The sequence below is a fragment of the Chenopodium album genome, chromosome 13 (genome assembly GCF_948465745.1).
Source record: "Chenopodium album chromosome 13, dcCheAlbu1.1, whole genome shotgun sequence".
Classification (NCBI taxonomy): Eukaryota; Viridiplantae; Streptophyta; class Magnoliopsida; order Caryophyllales; family Amaranthaceae; genus Chenopodium; species Chenopodium album.
In genome coordinates this window covers 1815329-1833788 of record NC_137846.1, presented here as the reverse complement: position 1 = coordinate 1833788, position 18460 = coordinate 1815329, and the positions used below count along the sequence as shown (strand labels likewise).

At 32.6% G+C, this 18460-nt stretch overlaps 1 protein-coding gene across 1 annotated transcript; it reads right to left on the bottom strand.

Moving 5' to 3' along the window:
• Positions 1-5930: 5930 nt before the first annotated feature.
• LOC145574194 (phospholipase A1-Igamma3, chloroplastic-like) lies at positions 5931-8466 on the bottom strand. The gene is made up of 2 exons (XM_081631934.1): positions 7819-8466; positions 5931-7366 (listed from the first exon to the last, which is right to left on the bottom strand). Exons 1-2 carry the CDS (start codon positions 8334-8336, stop codon positions 6298-6300), a joined length of 1587 nt encoding a protein of 528 aa, XP_081488060.1. The 5' UTR covers positions 8337-8466; the 3' UTR covers positions 5931-6297.
• Between the last annotated feature and the right edge of the window lie 9994 nt (positions 8467-18460).

Here is an 18460-nt window from a genome sequence, read left to right as displayed (position 1 = left end):
AAAGAAATGGTGATACTAACCCAAAAATAAATAAAGAAAGGAAAGAAATGATGATAGTAAAATTAACCAAATTTTGTAGCCCACTAGTTATGGGCTTCTAGTCTATGGGCTCGTAAGCAGTAATTGATTTGCAATTGGTCTAAGGTGCACCCTTGTGCACCTTATATAGGTGTAACAGCAGTCCAGAAGCCCAATTACACACAACCCAATTAAAAAAGGCCCTAAAACTAAAAAAACACGGTAACTACAATATATTCACTCACACCCAATACACCCACCCACACCCAATAAATGTAACGTCACTTTCAAACTCAAAACTCTTCTTCTATATAATTTTCTCTCTCCTCTTTTTCACTTTCTTTCTCCTCTATTTCATTTCCTCTCACTGAAAAACTGCAAAAACATCAATGGACATTAAAAAAGAGATGCAAAATCAAAAAGATCTTCCCTAAAAAAAAGGCAATTTTATGTAAATTTCATTTAATTTTGTTTGAATTATATGATTATCACTTAATTTTGTTTGAAATTGTTCGAAACTCTATTGTTCGAAATTTTTTATTGGAATTGTAAAAAAAAAAATAGTGAAATCAAACGGATACTTATGTTCACATTTTGAAGTTCATATGTTCATATTTTGAATCCATTTATAAACTTTCTGAAATGCATACATTCACTTTCTAAATCCATATGTTCATATTTTTTATGTATATGTTCACCTTCTGAAATGCTTAATTATGTTCATACGCATTCAAAAATGAACCAATGCATATGTTCATATTTTTTATGTATATGTTCACCTTCTGAAATGCTTATGTTCATGCGCATTCAAAAAATGAACCAATAATGCATATGTTCATATATTGAATACGTATATTCATTTTCTAAAATGTGTATATTCATATTTTTTATGCATGTTCATATTTTTTTTAATACTTATAATATGTATCTTTCATAATCATTTTATTTTTTATTTCTTCAATTTTCTTGTGTTCATAATTAAAGGTCGTAAATTCAATTCATATGAATTACATGTTCACAAACCTAATCGAATTGATCAAAATTCATTACAAAATCACCACATAATAAATCGAAATTCATACATAGATCAAATTGATATAAATTTAACAAAATACAATTGCAATTGAATAAACATTTAAAAAAACTAAATGAACACGTACAAAAATGAACATGATAAACAAAGTGATAAACAATTAGTATATTAAAATTGAACATGATTTTCATATTCAAATAGTTCAAATTCATTGTATATAATAAAAAAGTTCATTTTTTGTAGTAAAATGTTCATGTTTACTGTACTAATGTTCATTTTGTAATAAATGTTCATTTTAAATTATTACATGTTCATTTTTCTTACATAAATTATACAAATATTCGATTATAATTATTCCAACTCCAAAATTGATTATATATCTTAAATCTAATCTTGACTCATCATAGATAAAATAATTACTGATCTATGATTGATTAAGAATAAAAATAAAAAATATATATAAAAAAAGAAAAAAGAAAAGGAGGAGAGAGAAAATAAAATAAAACCCATCTTCTTCTCCATTAGTTCTCTGAAACTCAAAATCATTTCACACAATGACAAAGGGATGAAGATGATTGTAATTATATTATCATTATTGCAAATTTTTGATCAAGAACAATCTTCAACAACATTCGTGGTTGGATTTGATGAATCAATTGAAATAAAAAAAAAAGGAAGGAGAAAAAACAAAGTAAAAGAAAATTATAATGAAATTTATGATCGAAAATTTTGATGAGAATTAGGAAAGAAAAGAGAAAAGATAGAGTTAGGAAGAAGGAAACTAAAATTTTTAAAAAAGAAACAAACTTATGCGGGAAAAACATTTTGTATGATTTGAGTTTGGGCTGCGTTTCATCCATAAATTTTTGTGTTTTATGTTGTTGCACCTACATACACTAGGTGCAGGAGGTTACACCTAAGAATATGCCACTGATTTGGGAAGGACTTTACTCCTTTACTCCTAAGTAGTGTGATGAATATGGCCCACACATACCACTGCAAGTCCAAAAGCATTTTAGGCCCAAATTTTCAATCGCTAGATTAGCCCCATCCAATCCACAATCTAAATAGTTTTGGAAAAAATTGACACCAGTAGTTCCAAATCTCAACACTGCTCTCAACTAACTATTAATACAAGACACTCTTAATTTTAGAGGGTTTGTTTACAAAGTGGTGTCTAACAGATTTTTAATTTTAGAGGGTTCATTCACAAAGTGGTGTCTAACAGATTTTAAGGTTTTTAACGGTTAATAGTATCACGTATCTTGTTTTCGTTAGGCGTACTTAAAAAAGAAAATAACCTTTTACCGCTCTAAACATCTATCCCTTTCATTAAGCTCTGTTCTTTTCACCATAAAACAATAATATTCAGTAAAATTGACCATTAAAAATTCAACATGTGACAATTAATTTGTCCGATCATAATAAGCTAGAAACTGTTTTAATAAAGACTCTTCAATTGATAATTGAGACCTTTTGAGGAAATATGCCCATAATTAGAATTAATGACATCATTTTTTCCCAATTATTTATCTTCTTCATTTTAAAAAAATATATAAATAAAACAAACAAATAAACCACACTGATAGGCAAATCATGAAATACATCCAAAATCATGTCGATTACACACTAACCCACCAAGATATTAAGATAACAAACCATATATAATACTAATAGAAGAACGTAACACTTGACATGGGTCACATTACTCCAATTTGGTCCCACCGTCCAAACTTGACATGGGTCACATGACTCAAATATGTGGTTCAAGTCAATACACTTCAGTTGTGCACCATGCCAATACTATAAAACTAATGGCCTATCAACAATCACTTGACCCATCCCAAGAGCCAAGATATGAAACGCCTTATTGTTTGTTAACCGTTACAAAAAATGATATGGTAATGAGAATAAATTTATATACTTCTATAAATTTAGAAGAAATCCATGTCCAATCTCATGATCACTCGAGATTCTACTAAAGACTGCATGCACTCGAGATGACACCAAATTGCTTTTTTTTTTTTTTTTTTTTTTTTTTTAATTTTTTTTTTATGAATTTCCATTCTTATTTAATACCACCTCTCAGGTGGTTATGAATGGTTATAGAAAACATGAAGAAAACACATACTTAGAGATGAGACTAGATTAGGTTCCTTTCCATGCACGGTAATTTTCAATAGATGTTTTTAAAATTAACACTATTATTTCTTTTGACTTTCGTGTGTTATATTCATATCAATTGAATGCTAAAGAACAACAAAAATAATAAGAAAATATCACACTAACAATAATCAATATGTGTTTTTTTTGGCAAATCTTATTAAAGTATTCGTAGAGTATTAATTGATTGAAATTTTAATCATAAATTATTCAAAGAAATGACAAAAGTATCATTTGTTGATTTGATATTCGTATTTCATTACTTAAGCTTGTAGCTTCTATTACATAAGTTTACAAAAAAATCAAGAAAATAAATAAATAATATATAATCTTGTTGTAATAAACATATGTAGTACATAATATGTCTTTCCAAAAAAAAAAAAAGGCCATATCGCCCATATGTCACAAATTATGTTAAGAATATTATTTTTTTTATTTTTTATTTTTTTGCTTTAGTTATAGTTGTCAATATGTTTTTTGTGGAAAGTTATATCAAATCTTTTTCCAAAAAAAAAAAAAAAAGTTGTATCAAAATCTTTGTTTTAATTTGTATGCAATTGTAGAAAGATTTTATTTGTTTTCTAAATAGAATTTTTTTTTTTTAAAAAAAAAAAATCTAAAAACACACCAGAAACATGATATGTGTCATTGCTGGTGTGTCTTTTAGTATATTGTTATTGATTGATGATTGTGTTCTCACGAATATAATAGGGTTTTATTTTATTTTTTTTCCATACTATATTACACATATAACCTATTACCATTAATGCAATTTATTATTGGCTACCAAAAGGAATTTAGGAGAAGTTCAATGGAAGTTGGAAGAGATAGATGAAGCATGAGCAAAATGTAATCCACTATAAGTAGTTCCGTAGTTGTGCACAAGATCTTTCTCTTCTACGGTTCTGCTCTCTTAGCATCATCAGTTCATCACCAACAGTAAGCAATCGAACTCTACTTCATGGGAGTGTAAACCTGCATCATAGCCATATATCACACAATTTTTTCTTGACCACATTATAAGTAATAATAATGTATCACTTTTGTTTTCACGAACTTGACAATTTTTGATGTGATATCAATTTTTTCTTAGGGCTTATTCTCTTTAGTTTATATTTAGTTCAGTTCAGTTCAGTTCATTTCCTTATTTCTTCTCTCATAAAATATTCAGTTCAGCTTAGTTTTAATTCAAATCAGTTCAGTTCCAATTAATTCAGTTCAGCTCATTTCAGTAAATCAGAACAAGCCCTTAGTGTAGGCTGTAACATGTAGGGTAGTTCATAAAGGGTAGTAGGGACAAAGGGAGAATAATTTAAAAGATTATTTATGACAAATGGGTATTTTCACAGGCAATAAATAGACAAAGGAAAATTTAAAATAAATTATGCATTTTTTTCTTTTTATTTTGAGGAAATATAAATGGGTAATGATATATGTAACCTTTAAGGCTATATATATAAGCATTTAATATATTTCCTAAAATGGAATTAAGTTGGAAATTCATGACAAAATCACGTGTTGATCTGTGTAATTAATGTTACTTTATCTTTAATATTTCCTTTTTTAGCTTCTTATACATAGCCTTGGGCTATGTTTATCATTTTCCAATATAAATTATGCGTCTAAATCAGCCAAAGAAAGTACTTTGTACATATATGAAAAAAAAAAACCAAATTCACGTGAAATGATTCAGATGAGATTGACAAATAAAAATATATAGTACTCGGTACTTCGTACTCCGTAGCATTTTAGTTTCAAATTCTAAAAAGTCAGTGGTTGAATCATTATATTGATCACCACCTTAGGTAAGTAAGGTTCAAGGTTCAAAGTGTTATCATGGAGTATGAACCATCTCTGATAGTGAAAACAAAAGATAAGACAAAATTAACAAAGTTATATCCTATTCATGTCTATTTGATTGCTCATTGCAACTTATTTTCAGATCTTTGTAAAGATAGCACACGTCTATTCACACACATCATCATCGATATGGTCATTGACGTATGTATATAGCAATAAGTAGTGCCAATGTACAATGTACTCTCTCTATCTTCAAAAATAGCCTCATGACCCTATGTACACTTTTTAGGAAGATGACGAAGGTGAAGCATGTGAATTGGTTGAGAAGATAAAGGGACCATAATATAATTTAGGAAATTTTACAAAAAAACCTCTTTATAAAAGCATTTTATTTTAAAAAACCTCCTTATAAATTCTTTTTGCAAAGTCATACCATAATCATTTATTTTTTTTTACGAAGTCAAACCCCATTTTCTGGTGTTGACTACCCCAAAGGCCCAAACCCCACCCACGAAACCCTCCTCCCCAACCCCATTCACAAACTCACCCCCTTATTAGCTTTACCCACGAAACCGCCTCCCTTCCTCATCCCCACCAACGCCGTGAAAAGGGTGGTTTAGTGGGTGGGGTTGGGGAGGGAGGTGGTTTAGTGGGTGGGGCTGGGGAGGGAGGTGGTTTTGTGGATGGATTAAGGTGGTCAACGCTGGAAAAAGGAGTCAAATCCCATTTTCTGGCATAAAGGTATAATATCGCAAAAAAAAATAAATTGATTTAGGTATAATTTTGCGAAAAAAAAAAATGCTTTTATAAGGAGGTTTTTCATAAATTAGTGGTTTCCTATATTTATATACAATGAGGCAAAAAAAAAAAAAAAAATCATAGGTAATAGGACAATATTTAAGGGATGGATAGAGTATACAAGTGTAACTAAAACATTTATTGTACGAGTAATTGCTATTTTCAGCATCTACATCCAACTGAGTAGAAAGCTGAGGAATCTCTACTTTGTACATTACATACATATGCACAGTTCAAAAGCTTTTTGGCAACATTTCAAAATTAAGGACCATCAAACCAATACAACTTGACATTTGACAACGTTATTAGTTTTATTAATATTATATCTATACATCAGAAATTCCGAAGCCAAAGTTTGTCAGTATTTCATTCAGTAGGTAGCATGTTCATCACCAATGTAATATTGTCCATATAATAAGAACCACAAACCACATATGAGGTGTAACACCAAATTAGCATGCATTATACACCATGTTGTTGGGCCCTTAGACGTTGAATTGTGGGTCATGGGCAACCTTCATGGCAAGGGAAAAGTGATGGGCTGTATCGGGTGGGTGGTGCTCGACCCTGGCTCGATCGGGCACTACCCACCGGCCTTCACTGTTCCTCACCATTCCCTTGTTGTGATCTTGCCTCCATCTAGGTGGGACTCCATACCCATTCTTTAAAAAGTCAGAGTCTTTGTTAACAAGGGCAATATCCCTCTTGTTGGCCAGGCTAAATTTCCTTCCCTTTCCACGGTAGCCATCAACAAGGTGCAGGTGCGCCTCAAGGTTGTGGGCGCAACTTAGGTCTGCCGCGGGCTTGAGGAAAGGTGAATGGGCATGGTCTAAGGCAAGCTCGGTCCCAACATGAGCATAGCTCCAAGGGAAATGGACCGTGTCCTCTAAATATTTTTGTAGCTTGTTCTTCTCATTGGCAATGAGGCCAGGCATAGTAGGGACTTTATCATGGACATTGACGACTCTCAATTGTTTAACTTCTAGCTCATCACACCTTTCCTTAAACTTAAGGTTTCCAACTCTAGGGCTTGCAAAGGAATATACCGTCACTGGTATTTTCTTGGTTTTTTTCTTCTCATCTCGAACGATGTTGAGCCTCATCTCGGCTATGTCATATGCACTAAGTAGCGCGAGGGCTCCCCCTAAGCTGTGCCCTGTCACTGTTATGCTGAGCTTCTCACCTTTGAATTGCTCTACAAGCCGCTTTACCTCAGAAAGGACTTGCTCACGAGCTGAAAATGAGCAAAATTTGCAATTTTCCTCCTTGGTGGTGTATAGATCATAAAATCCGGATTCAATTTGGACATGTGGGTTATCTCTAAAGTGGGCAGGGCGGAGTATGTTCTTCAGATCATGGATCCACTCTAGGTACGTGACTGTGCCCCGCCACACAATGAGTATGTCTCGGCGTCCAAGCCTCTTGATCTCCTCTTCATCACTGGTGACTGCGACATACCCCATCCAGTTTGCATGGGGGCTCCATATGCTCCTGATGCTTGATGATCTTCGGAAAAATTTCTCTAAGTTGATGTTTGAGGTTGCGTAAAGGTATCTGTTTGTTGCAAAAAAGTTTGGAGGTTAGAACTATATAACATCCACAAAATCATTTTATTCATTTATAAACAAGATGAAACAGGAACCAACATATTAATCAACATGCTTAGCTAAAATAAAAATTAAGTTGCAACCACTGCACCTTCTACACATAATTATAATTTACCCTTTAGACAACCTACAATAATAATTTCATACAACCTTCCAAAACTCATAACAATAATTCAACCCTATTATAATTTCAATTGATAGACAACCAACATCTCAAAGAAAAAGTGTTTTTAGTATGTTTTTACTGATACGGTAATAAATTGAAAAATTGATGCAGGCAAAGAATTAAGCCATATTTATGTGCAAAATATTCGTAAGATGATTTTTAGTTTAAAACAAGGACTAAAATAAAACAATTTTTACCCGTTTATGTCAAAAAGTTTCTATTACTACACATACCGGCAGATGTGATAGCCATAATGTGCCATGTCCATCTTCTCAAAGAACTCTGCACGTCCATACTTGCAAGACCCACAATACTTGGAGTGAGGGTCAAAGTCGAAGGAGTCATAGGAAGATTGAGCAAACTCCCCATATCGCAGTATCTCTTGCCGGAGATTGGAGTTCAAGGGGTCTAGTAGCCCCTCCCAATCGTTGAGTCCTTGAACTTCCCTCCATATTTCTCGCAAAAGCCTTGGATCTTCCTCTGCTTGAAGGTCTTGCTTCAGCTCACGAATAAACTCACTCTCTATTTCTTCCTCTACAGACGACGATCCCTGTAACCTTTCGACTAATGCACTTCTTACCATTCTACTAGACTTGGAGGAACGGTGTCCTGGCAAGCGGCATCTTTTAGAAAACAAGCCATGATTTGAGGTTTTGTTTAGGTTCCATGCATGGGAGAATAATTGATTGTGGGAAGGTTGTTCTACTAGCATGCCTTGAACAAGGTTAGGAGAGGATATTAGACAAGCCATGAAAGGATAAAATATAGATAAAGAATAGGAAAATATGTGAGTTTATACTAGCTTAAACTAGTGTTTTATAACAGCTAAGAGCTCTAATAATGTTGTACAAATATTACAAAGTGTAGCTAAATTGCATCTCTAACGTTAATTTATGAAATTTTGGCCTATTATATAAGATGGAGAGGAAAGACCGAAAGAGTGCCACATATTTTATGTCAAGAAAAAGTGGTCCAACATTGATAGCAACATGGACTATAGAAATTATTCAGAAGCAAGTCAAGCAACATAATAATATCTCACACTATCATTATTATTAAGGTAAATATGTACAGTAAATATTTCTAGACAAAAAACATGTGATACATGAAATAAGAAAGGACAACATTTAGTTATACGGAGTACAAAATACTCCATAACTTCACAATGAGTTGAAGAAATTTCTTGAAGAAAACTTTAGCATGGTAGGGTTACATAATAAATGATTCAAGTTGATTTTAGTGAGAAATCTTTAAAATCTAGCCACTCAATGAGATAAGGATATCCCAAAAATAGAAAGGAACAAAAAAAAACTACTACCCATAATAGTAATGTCATTTCAGAAGATTTTTCACTATCCTTTTTTTTTTTTTTTTTTTTTTTTTTTTTTTTTTTTTTTTTTTCTAGAATGTTGCCAAACAATATGGAGTAGCAATTTATTTACCCATGATGCCATCTGGAATTGTGAAAATGATATCTAATTTGATTAATCACAAAGTAATATTATTGTGATGGGACTTTGGCTGATAATTAGGTTAATTCTCTAAAGAAGTGAAATACTAAATACTATACTAGTTCTTCAAGGCACAATAAAATATACAAAGAAAAAACAAACTTTTGTCTAACCTCTAACTAAAACATCTTAATCTTCAAACGCCATCACATTTTAGTCAAGTCCATTTCCAAGAAGTTTCAAGTTAGAAACATTTTTTTCCTTTCAAAAAAAAAAAAAAAAGTTAGTAACATTTTCGTTAAATTTCAATGTTGTTTTGGAGAGTGGAATAACTGTCTCATGAATCAGAGATTCAGAGGCATATCATAGCCTACAAGGCTACAATACAAGAAAAATAATTTAAAAGGGCGCACATCCTAGTCTTTTAAGTTTGAAACCATTTACGAAGGAAGTGATAACTATGTAGAGTTGATTATGGGTCGGAAAACATCTAAATAAAACGTTCTGGTAGGCCGAGCAGACCAAAGAATAAAAAAATTGGACATGTGCTTTTTGGCCAGGCTACACAAAAAAGCTCAATCATTCAGCCAAACAACACATTGCCTAGTATATGACGAGTATGCACTATGCACAAAACTTATGAGAAAGGGTTATAAGTACTAACCAGTAAGGCAGTAATCATCTCTATGTTGACCGATAAAATTGCTACTTGTATATATCAAGCCTTACCTACATAAACCAGTCCCCTGTTGAATTAAACAGTAGATGTTTAATATAAGGTCCTGCATAGTTCTTAAATTGGCGAAGCTAATTTCTAAAATTATTTTCACCTGATTCTTGCAAAAAGAAAAAAAAAAAAACAGTAATCTATTACTGTACCATGAATCCATGATTATTTCGTTTTCCTTTCATTATTTTACCTGCTCAAAAATATTACCTCACTTACAAAATGAGTTTTTAGTGGAGTATTAGAAGTAGAAATTTACCTACATGAAAATGCGATCCTCATGTTAAACGTGTCAGTTTATGACTCCCAAGTTTGGGGCAGAGATTTTGCTGGTTCAGCCTGGTACTTGGTATTTGGTATTAATTGAGATCCACAAAATTTAACATAACATAAAATGGATCATCTCTTAAAGATTGTCACGTATTTTACTGTGGGGTGTCCTCTTTAATTTACCTCATATATTTCGTATTTTTTAGTGTGGGGTGTCCTCTTTAATTTATCTCAATACTCTGTATTTTTTAGTATGTTTCCTACTAGCTCTCTTTCTCTCTCTCCTTATGTGCACGGAAAGACCAATCTAAATACATGATACAGCTTTTTTACCCAAATCTTATTATGAGGATAGGGAACAATAAGAAAGGGGCAAAGGAAGTAATGCTTAAAAATTACAGTAAAACAAGGCTTATGATTCCATCCGAATTATTGTATTAATAAACACTTGCTACTTTCGTAGTGAATAATTGTCACATTCACATATATCATTATTATAAAAACTTTGAAAAGTTTTCTAGATTTTCAAAAATAACATTTCATCTTTCTTCAAATATAAGTCATGTTTCTTCAAAAAAAAAATATGTCATGTTTACACATTTTTAGATAGGCAAATAAAAAAAAAAAAAAAAAACATGTTTAGATAGGTGAAATAAATACATAGTAGTTAAGTTTAATGATTAAAGATGCATCAAAAAAGAAGAAATTAGAGTTTGGTCTGGTTGGTTACAGATGAATACAATTAAAGGTGGAGTAAATAATGAGGTTTGATTGATAAAAATCATACAGAGTATGTAAAAACTACTGAATAGTCCCAGAAATGATTATTTTAATTCATGACAAACTTTAAGCCAAACAAACTTAGGGGCAAAAGTAGTAACATATACAACGTTTTTTAAAAAGTCACGTTTTAAATTAAGTGAAATTACAGAAAATCATATTAGCACGTCTACAGAGTATAATTTAAGACCATATCATATTCTAGATTATGAAGACTAGAATGAAAACGTATTGAAAAGTCAAACTGTCACTAATTGGAGGGATGGTCATGTGAACAAGGAAAATGGTCCAATTTCATTTGCTTTTTAGGAGTACCCAAACAACCAAAATACAATGAATGCCAACTCTTAGGTTGTCTTCACTTGGTCTGGCCTATGTGTAAGGTACATCCATTATTGAAGCTTCAAACAAATCAAGACGGTACTATGGTAGGAAACTAGGGATTGGTTACAATACCAAAAATGACAACATTCAATTCCTCTTATCTCGACCATGGTAAAATATGAATAAATTTAGACAAACTATACTTCATATATACTCCGTATTTAGTAAGTTTTTATCCAATAAATGGGTGGCTATATGTTTTTCATCTTTACCAAGTTTTAAAAAGTAAGAATTTTTTGTCGGAAATTATCTAATAAAACCCAAAATTCGTGAGAAACTACCTTTTAAAAAACATGTGATAAGAAACCACCTAATAAAAGGTAAAATATTGTAATAAATTATCTAATAAAAGATAAAAACGTTGTAAAATACTACCTCCGCTGGAGTTCCACCGTTGACCCACCTCAAAATACCCTCGAAACCACTGCTTTCATCCCAAAATAACACAACCTGTTTGAAATTGCCTCCACCACACCGAAACCACCTCCTACTCCTAAACCACCACCTCTAACCCCATAAACCACCATCATGAAGCACGAAACCACCCTCATCAACTCGTAATATCCTCCAACCACCCTGAAAATAACCTTACTACCCTGAAAACCAACCCCACGGTGGTTTTGAGGGTGTTTTGAGGTGGGTCAACGCTTTAAAATTAGGTCAACCGTGAAATTTTGACCAAACATTTACCTTTTATTAGGTAATTTTCTTAAACTTTTTTTTATTAGGTAGTTTCTCACAAAATTTAGTATTTATTAGCTTAGGTAGTTTATGATAAAAATTCTTTAATGTAACAATTAAAGTTAACATAGACATGTTCGTTGATGTTAACAACACAAAAACGTGTAGAAATAATAATTCTTCACGTTCAATGGTAGCAAACTGCAAAAAACAATGGACGACTCCTTAGATACAAGGAACTCACTACGATCACATCTTTGTCATCTGATATTCCGACGTCATTTGCAAAGAATTTCAAATGAAACATAACACTAGCACCACCCAAAATAATTTATATTGACACTAATAGGGGTTTGTTAGGATATCCCTTTAATCTATTTTATCCTCAAGATCATTAAAAATCTCTCAAAGCCTGTTAAAGTAAATAGTGAACTATGTAAATCTATGTGAGTTTTTGCTTTGTTCTTTGCATTAAACTTTTCACGTCTATTGCAACAAATTAAAAGTAGTAACACGAAAGCAAAAGTTCACTAACATCTTGTTTAGTAATTGATAAAAATGACGCTAATGGGAATCAATTCGAGTGTAACTTTGCAAGAAAAGTAACATAAATATATTCATGGTAATATCATCTCATCTTCAAACTTATATCCCACCCCATAACACTTTCCAAGTGATAATGGACAAAAATGAATAAAATGAGATGCTTGAGATGAATTAGCATTATCATGGACATTAATATATGACTCCTCTTACATAACAACACACTCATTCTCATTACCTTCATCTAATACCTCTCAAAGGGGTCGTAAATGAATATTGCACCTAATTTGAGATGTACATGAAAAAAGGAATTAAATGTCATCATCTTGGAAGAAGTATAATTTAGCACATAAGCATGATGGTGAGACATCATGGTTTGATGAGGAAGAAAGCACCAGGGTTGTTTAAAGATTCAAAAGGTAAATTAATTCCCAAAGATATTTATTAGTATTAATGTACAGTAGGAAGGATGTGGACAGTAGCACGTAAGAGATAAGGGTGGAACACAAAAGTTTTTCTAATGAATGAATTATGTTTAAACACATCATGCATATAGATAGATACCATAATACAGATGCATACAAACAGCAAAAACAATCTGTTACTTTGTATTGCATGAACACATCTCTTCCCCTTTAAGAATATACATTAGTAACTTTTTGTTTAAATGCCTATTTTAGAGATATTTGTGTATATGTCAATATGTGTGATTCATATCAGGTTTTTAGAGTGACGTACATGCCCCAATCTACTTAATGTACTGGACTCATCTGGGGCTCATATTGTTGAGTGAAATATTTTAGAAGTTATTTACGATGAGTCAATGACTAATATGAGATGGCCTCCAAATTTTTTTGAATGTGAAGAAATAAATTGAATCTTCTTGCAATTCTTTATTTTGACTTCCAAGAATAAATTATGGTGATTCGAAACATTCGCATTGCACAAGTTTATCACGTAATAATCAAGCCTTTGCATCTTGATCACATGTTTTCATTTAATGACTCTTCGGAATCTTGGATTTATTCTTGATTACAGCATGTTTTGTTACTGACCCAAACAACGATTTCCAATCTTCTTCAACAATGGTCCAAAATCTCAACAAAAAATTACAAAATGCTACCATCTGTACCTAAAAAGAGACGTGCTAATTCTAACTAAATCAAACTTCACATGCTAAAATTTTTTGAGCATACAAGTCAGATTTTATAGTAGGACTTCATATGGTACACTGCTCAGATTTGGAAAATCCATAATTCACGCATAAACATGGGCATCGTGCCGTGTCAGACCGTCGCGGGCCGTACCTGGGGGTGGCTCGTGCCGGGCCGTGCCAATTTTTGACACACCCAACCCACGGCATGACCCACGTGCCGGGCAGCGGGCCGGCCCGGTATTTTAATTTTAAGTTTTTATTATTTTTTTAATATATATATATATATATATATATATATATATATATATATATATATATATATATATATATATATATATATATATATTAAACAACTTTAAAGTTGAAAATATATAAATAATTTTATTGATTTATGTTTATGTTTTTATATTATTATATTACTCCGTATTATTTAGCAAAAAACAACAATGCATGTAATTAAAAAAATTTACGAGTGTGATAAGCCAATAACACAAAAATTGATGAATAACTTATTTTATTATATGTCAGTACGATAAATCGATAATACAATAATTTGTAATGATAATTAAAAATCGTACGATAATTGGTGAATAACTTCATTTTATTATACGGAATACGGGGTTCGATAATACAAAATTGTACAATAATATGTAAGGTAATTATTATTCTTCGTCTTCGTCTTCGTCTTCTTCTTGTTCAAATTCACCGGCCAATTGAATTGATTGAGAACTAGTAGAACCCGACGTTCCTTCATTGTCGTTTTGTGCATAAGTACGATCTTGGGAACGAGTTTCGACATTCAACCAATCCTTGAATCAAACACACATTTCAAGTGTTTCGGGTTTTAATCTTGTTCTTCTATCGTCTAAAACCCTTCCCGACGCACTAAAAGCTTTTTTGGAGGCAATGGAGGAGACTTGAATAGCGAAAATATCACAAGCCGTTGGAGAAGTAGCCGTTTATAGGGAGTTTTGGGTGGGAAAATGGAGAAGTAGCCGTTGAAGAAGTAGTCGTTTATGGTTGTTGGGGAAAACGACTACTTTCTCCTCTCTAACGGCTACATTTGCACGGGCCGTGCCGTGCCCGGCGGGCCGCATGCCATGTTGGGCCGTGCCGGCTGGCCTTCCCACAAGCCGAAGACCGTGCTGCCCGCCGTGCCCGTGCCAATGTCCAAAAATTTTGTTCACGGCACGGCCCACGGCCTATAATGGGCCGCCGTGCCGTGCCGGATTTGTGCCACCACAGCCCATGCCCACCTTTAATCACGCACAATGAAGAGGCCTCTCACCAAGTTACAATCTAGTTGGCCCCAACAATCACCTTTTCATGAAGTCCTTATTGCATTTCATGACCATCCATCCAAAGATTCCAAACAGCCAACAGAGTTTAAAATGGGAATGTAACTCTAGCTATTGCCTATTGGTAGTTATTAGGGAAAGAAAGTGAAATGGAAAAGGATTGACGTTTCAGATAAAACACTAAATAACTCCTTTGTAAATGCTAACTTGCTTGGTAAAATCTTAGTGGTTTCCAGGGTTTAAAGTCAAATCTCGTTTGTATTACTGGTATTACCAATTTATATCCCACATAAACATAAAAGATTAGTGGTGTATTTTCACACAAATAAAATGACTGCACACCTAGCTTTTGGACTCTAGATGTTTAAAAAAGTTTTTGCTTTAGTTAAAAGATATTAACGCCTCTACTCTACATTCTTTTTTATGCAACGCATGTCTCAATGGTCAATATGATCCTGACCTCAAAAACTAGCACAATAATGACCTTCAAGGAACCTCGGAAGGGGCCAGGGGGTAAACAATCAAGCTATTTTATTTTTTAAAATTTTATTTTATTTTCTTTTTTATTAAAAAAAAAAAAAAAAAGGCTCATATCTTTGCATTTAAATCATGCTTAAAAAGAAAATTCCCATTTTAATAGTTTGACCTAAATTTATCAATGAACACCATAAACGTCACTAAATCTCTATCTATACTTTGGTAACACTAAAGAAAATCAACAAATCTCATGATCGCTAAAACCATACACATAGGTGCAAATGCTTCCATCCGGACCACCTATATTCCATCAACGATTGTATGTCTACCATGTTGCATTGTCATCATTAATTGTAGCACTACAAAATTCTTCCACCAACCTTCAGTTTGGCTATACTAGCTAATAAAATTCGTATGTATTCTCAATTACTACACTCTGCATTGCTAGCTAATAAAATTCGTATGTATACTCAATTACTACACTTTGCATTGCAATACTTTAATTATTCTACCTAATGTTTTCTCATCTTTCTCTTTTCACTGTGTAAATACCCTACCATAATGCAACAACAAAGCCATAGTCCTAAAAGATTTGAGATTGGCTAACAAGAATCCCCACAAGAAACCACTCACAAATAGTTTAAAACAATTTCCAAGTTATGAGTAAGTTTTTGATATGTGTTCATAACTTGAAAAGGTTTTGCCGTTCTAATGTCAGCGCAGGACAATGATGTTATGATGATCTCAAGCTTACCCTACTATCATGTGAGTGCATTTTAGTTTTATTCTGTAAAAGTCAAAATTTGCCTGTAAGCTTTAAAAAAAAAAAAAAAAAAAACAAGTGGAGCGTACCTTTTTTAAAAAGAGAAGCTTTCAAGCCATGCTTCCCTCATGTTGTATGACCAGCAGATTCAGCATAGAATCAAACTGCCACCATCTTTTACAACATTGCCTGATATCCATTCAAATTTCATTATCACAATATACAAAACATCAAAACAAATTGCACTTTTTTTTTAAAAAAAAACTTATAAGTGAAACTAGTGCCATGATTGCATTAACATATTACTCTTAGCTTAAGATTCCACCAACCCCTTATTGTAAGCTAGGTTGTTGAGTATAAATTAATGAAATGCATGTAACTATGAAAGGATATTATATTAGATGTAACAAACGATTTATTCTTCAATTCTTTGAAATCATTAATTCCTAATTTGATAACGTAATACAACCTTTTGGTGTCCCTACCAAAGTTCAACCCAACACAATTACTAAATCAGGTTAACACTGCAACACTAAACATAGATTATGCTAGTAAAATTGAAAGGGTAGTAGGGTATCATTGGATATCTAGTTGAGCCATACTTGTTATATGGAGTATGGACACAACCACTTGAGTACGAATAGAGTCGTTTAAACTATCCAAGGGGAGAATACACTAGAGCTAAAGATTTTAGATATGGAAACTATGCATTGGACATAAACGTGTGCAAGAACACTGATGTGATGAACTGTATTGTTGGTTAAGAAGACTTTTGCTCTTATTCAGATTAAGTAATAAGGGAAGGGCAGAAATAACACAAATTATGCAGGGTATATTAAAGAGCTCATGTCATATTATGAATTACTAATTTTTGACAGTGTTGCAATTGACAAGTTGATACGAGTAACTAATTTTGGACAGTGTTGCAATTGACAAGTTGATACGAGTAACTAATTTTGGACAGGGGCCGGGTGCATTAAGGATTGCGGAATTGAACCAAGGCCACTCCTCTTAGACAAAAGAAGTAATGTATAACTTAATCAGTCGTTTCATTAAATGTACATATATTTGTTTTGTAACTTTTGTATGTGCTTTTGACTTTAAAATTCAGAGTAAAAGACCATCAATCAGCAAAGACATTCAACACAAAAAGACAATCCTAATTCCCCAATGCCAAAAACCTACAATACATTTTGGTATCCAGATCCAAACCAAATATGAAGCTCAAGCACCAATATTGAAGAACACTACTACCACAGTATAAATGCTTACCTGAAACTAGAAGGATTTAAGCCTTTAATCCGCACTAAGCTTGTGCTCGGCTGATCCTTGTCCTTGAATAATTGAATGCACGTAACAAACATTATATTCCTTTAACAAACATCATGAGCAAAAAGGTTACACATTAGGATCACACATGTACATATTTTTTGAAATAGATATAGATACAAGTATACATGTGATAGGGACATTTTTTTTTAAAAAAAAAAAATTGCTCTCATCATCTCAAATTACTTGCCTCATTTCCTAATTTTAAATGTTTCAATTACTTGTTTTTGTTCTTTCTATAGTAAACTTTAAATAAGTGCACGAGATATATATGTCGTATTGGACAAGAAAACACACCACCTAAAAAATTGTTTTACCTAGGCTATATATCATCAAATAGCATAAAATGAGGGTAATAAAAACACAAATTCAATAGTACTCCGTTTGATACTGTTAGCAATTCATTAATTTTGAGAAACATCAATTACACCAAATTGATCTAAATAAAAACACAAATTCAATTGTACTCCGTATGATTTTGTTAGCAATTCATGAATTTTGAGAAACGTCAATTACACCAAATTGATCTAAGAAATAATTTTTTTTTTTTTTTTTAACAACTCCGAAGTAACATTACATTGCTTCCGCACAATCATAGTTAAGCAAAATTAAACAATTCACCATTGTAGAGCCAATTCAAATTACATCAAATTTCACAATCAGTCACAATTGAAGATTTGATTGAAAAACCCTAACAATGTTGGCGCCAAATTTCGGGTGATAATCAGTGAATCGAAGTAGACATTACAGACGGCATTAATATTCATTGATTTACTAAATAAATAAGTAAAATCAGAAGAATTTAACATTTCCATAAAAAATCGAAGACAAAGGAAAAAAAATCATCAATTGGAGTTTTTATTGGAGATGAATTACCTCAATTGCCGGCGTAACAGTTGCCGTTGCGACTCTTGCGAAGTTGCGAGAGCGCTCTCTCTCATGTTTAGAGCAATTGAATATCGCGCGAAGTCATGAATCTCATACGGAGTAGGACTGTAGGAGTACAAGTACTGCAT

Bases quoted from the DNA above. Each gene is read 5' to 3' on its own strand.
- LOC145574194 (XM_081631934.1), bottom strand. From the start codon at position 8,336: ATGGCTTGTCTAATATCCTCTCCTAACCTTGTTCAAGGCATGCTAGTA. The intron at 7,367-7,818 runs GTATGTGTAGTA...TGCAACAAACAG, and splicing joins TATGGCTATCACATCTGCCG to ATACCTTTACGCAACCTCAA.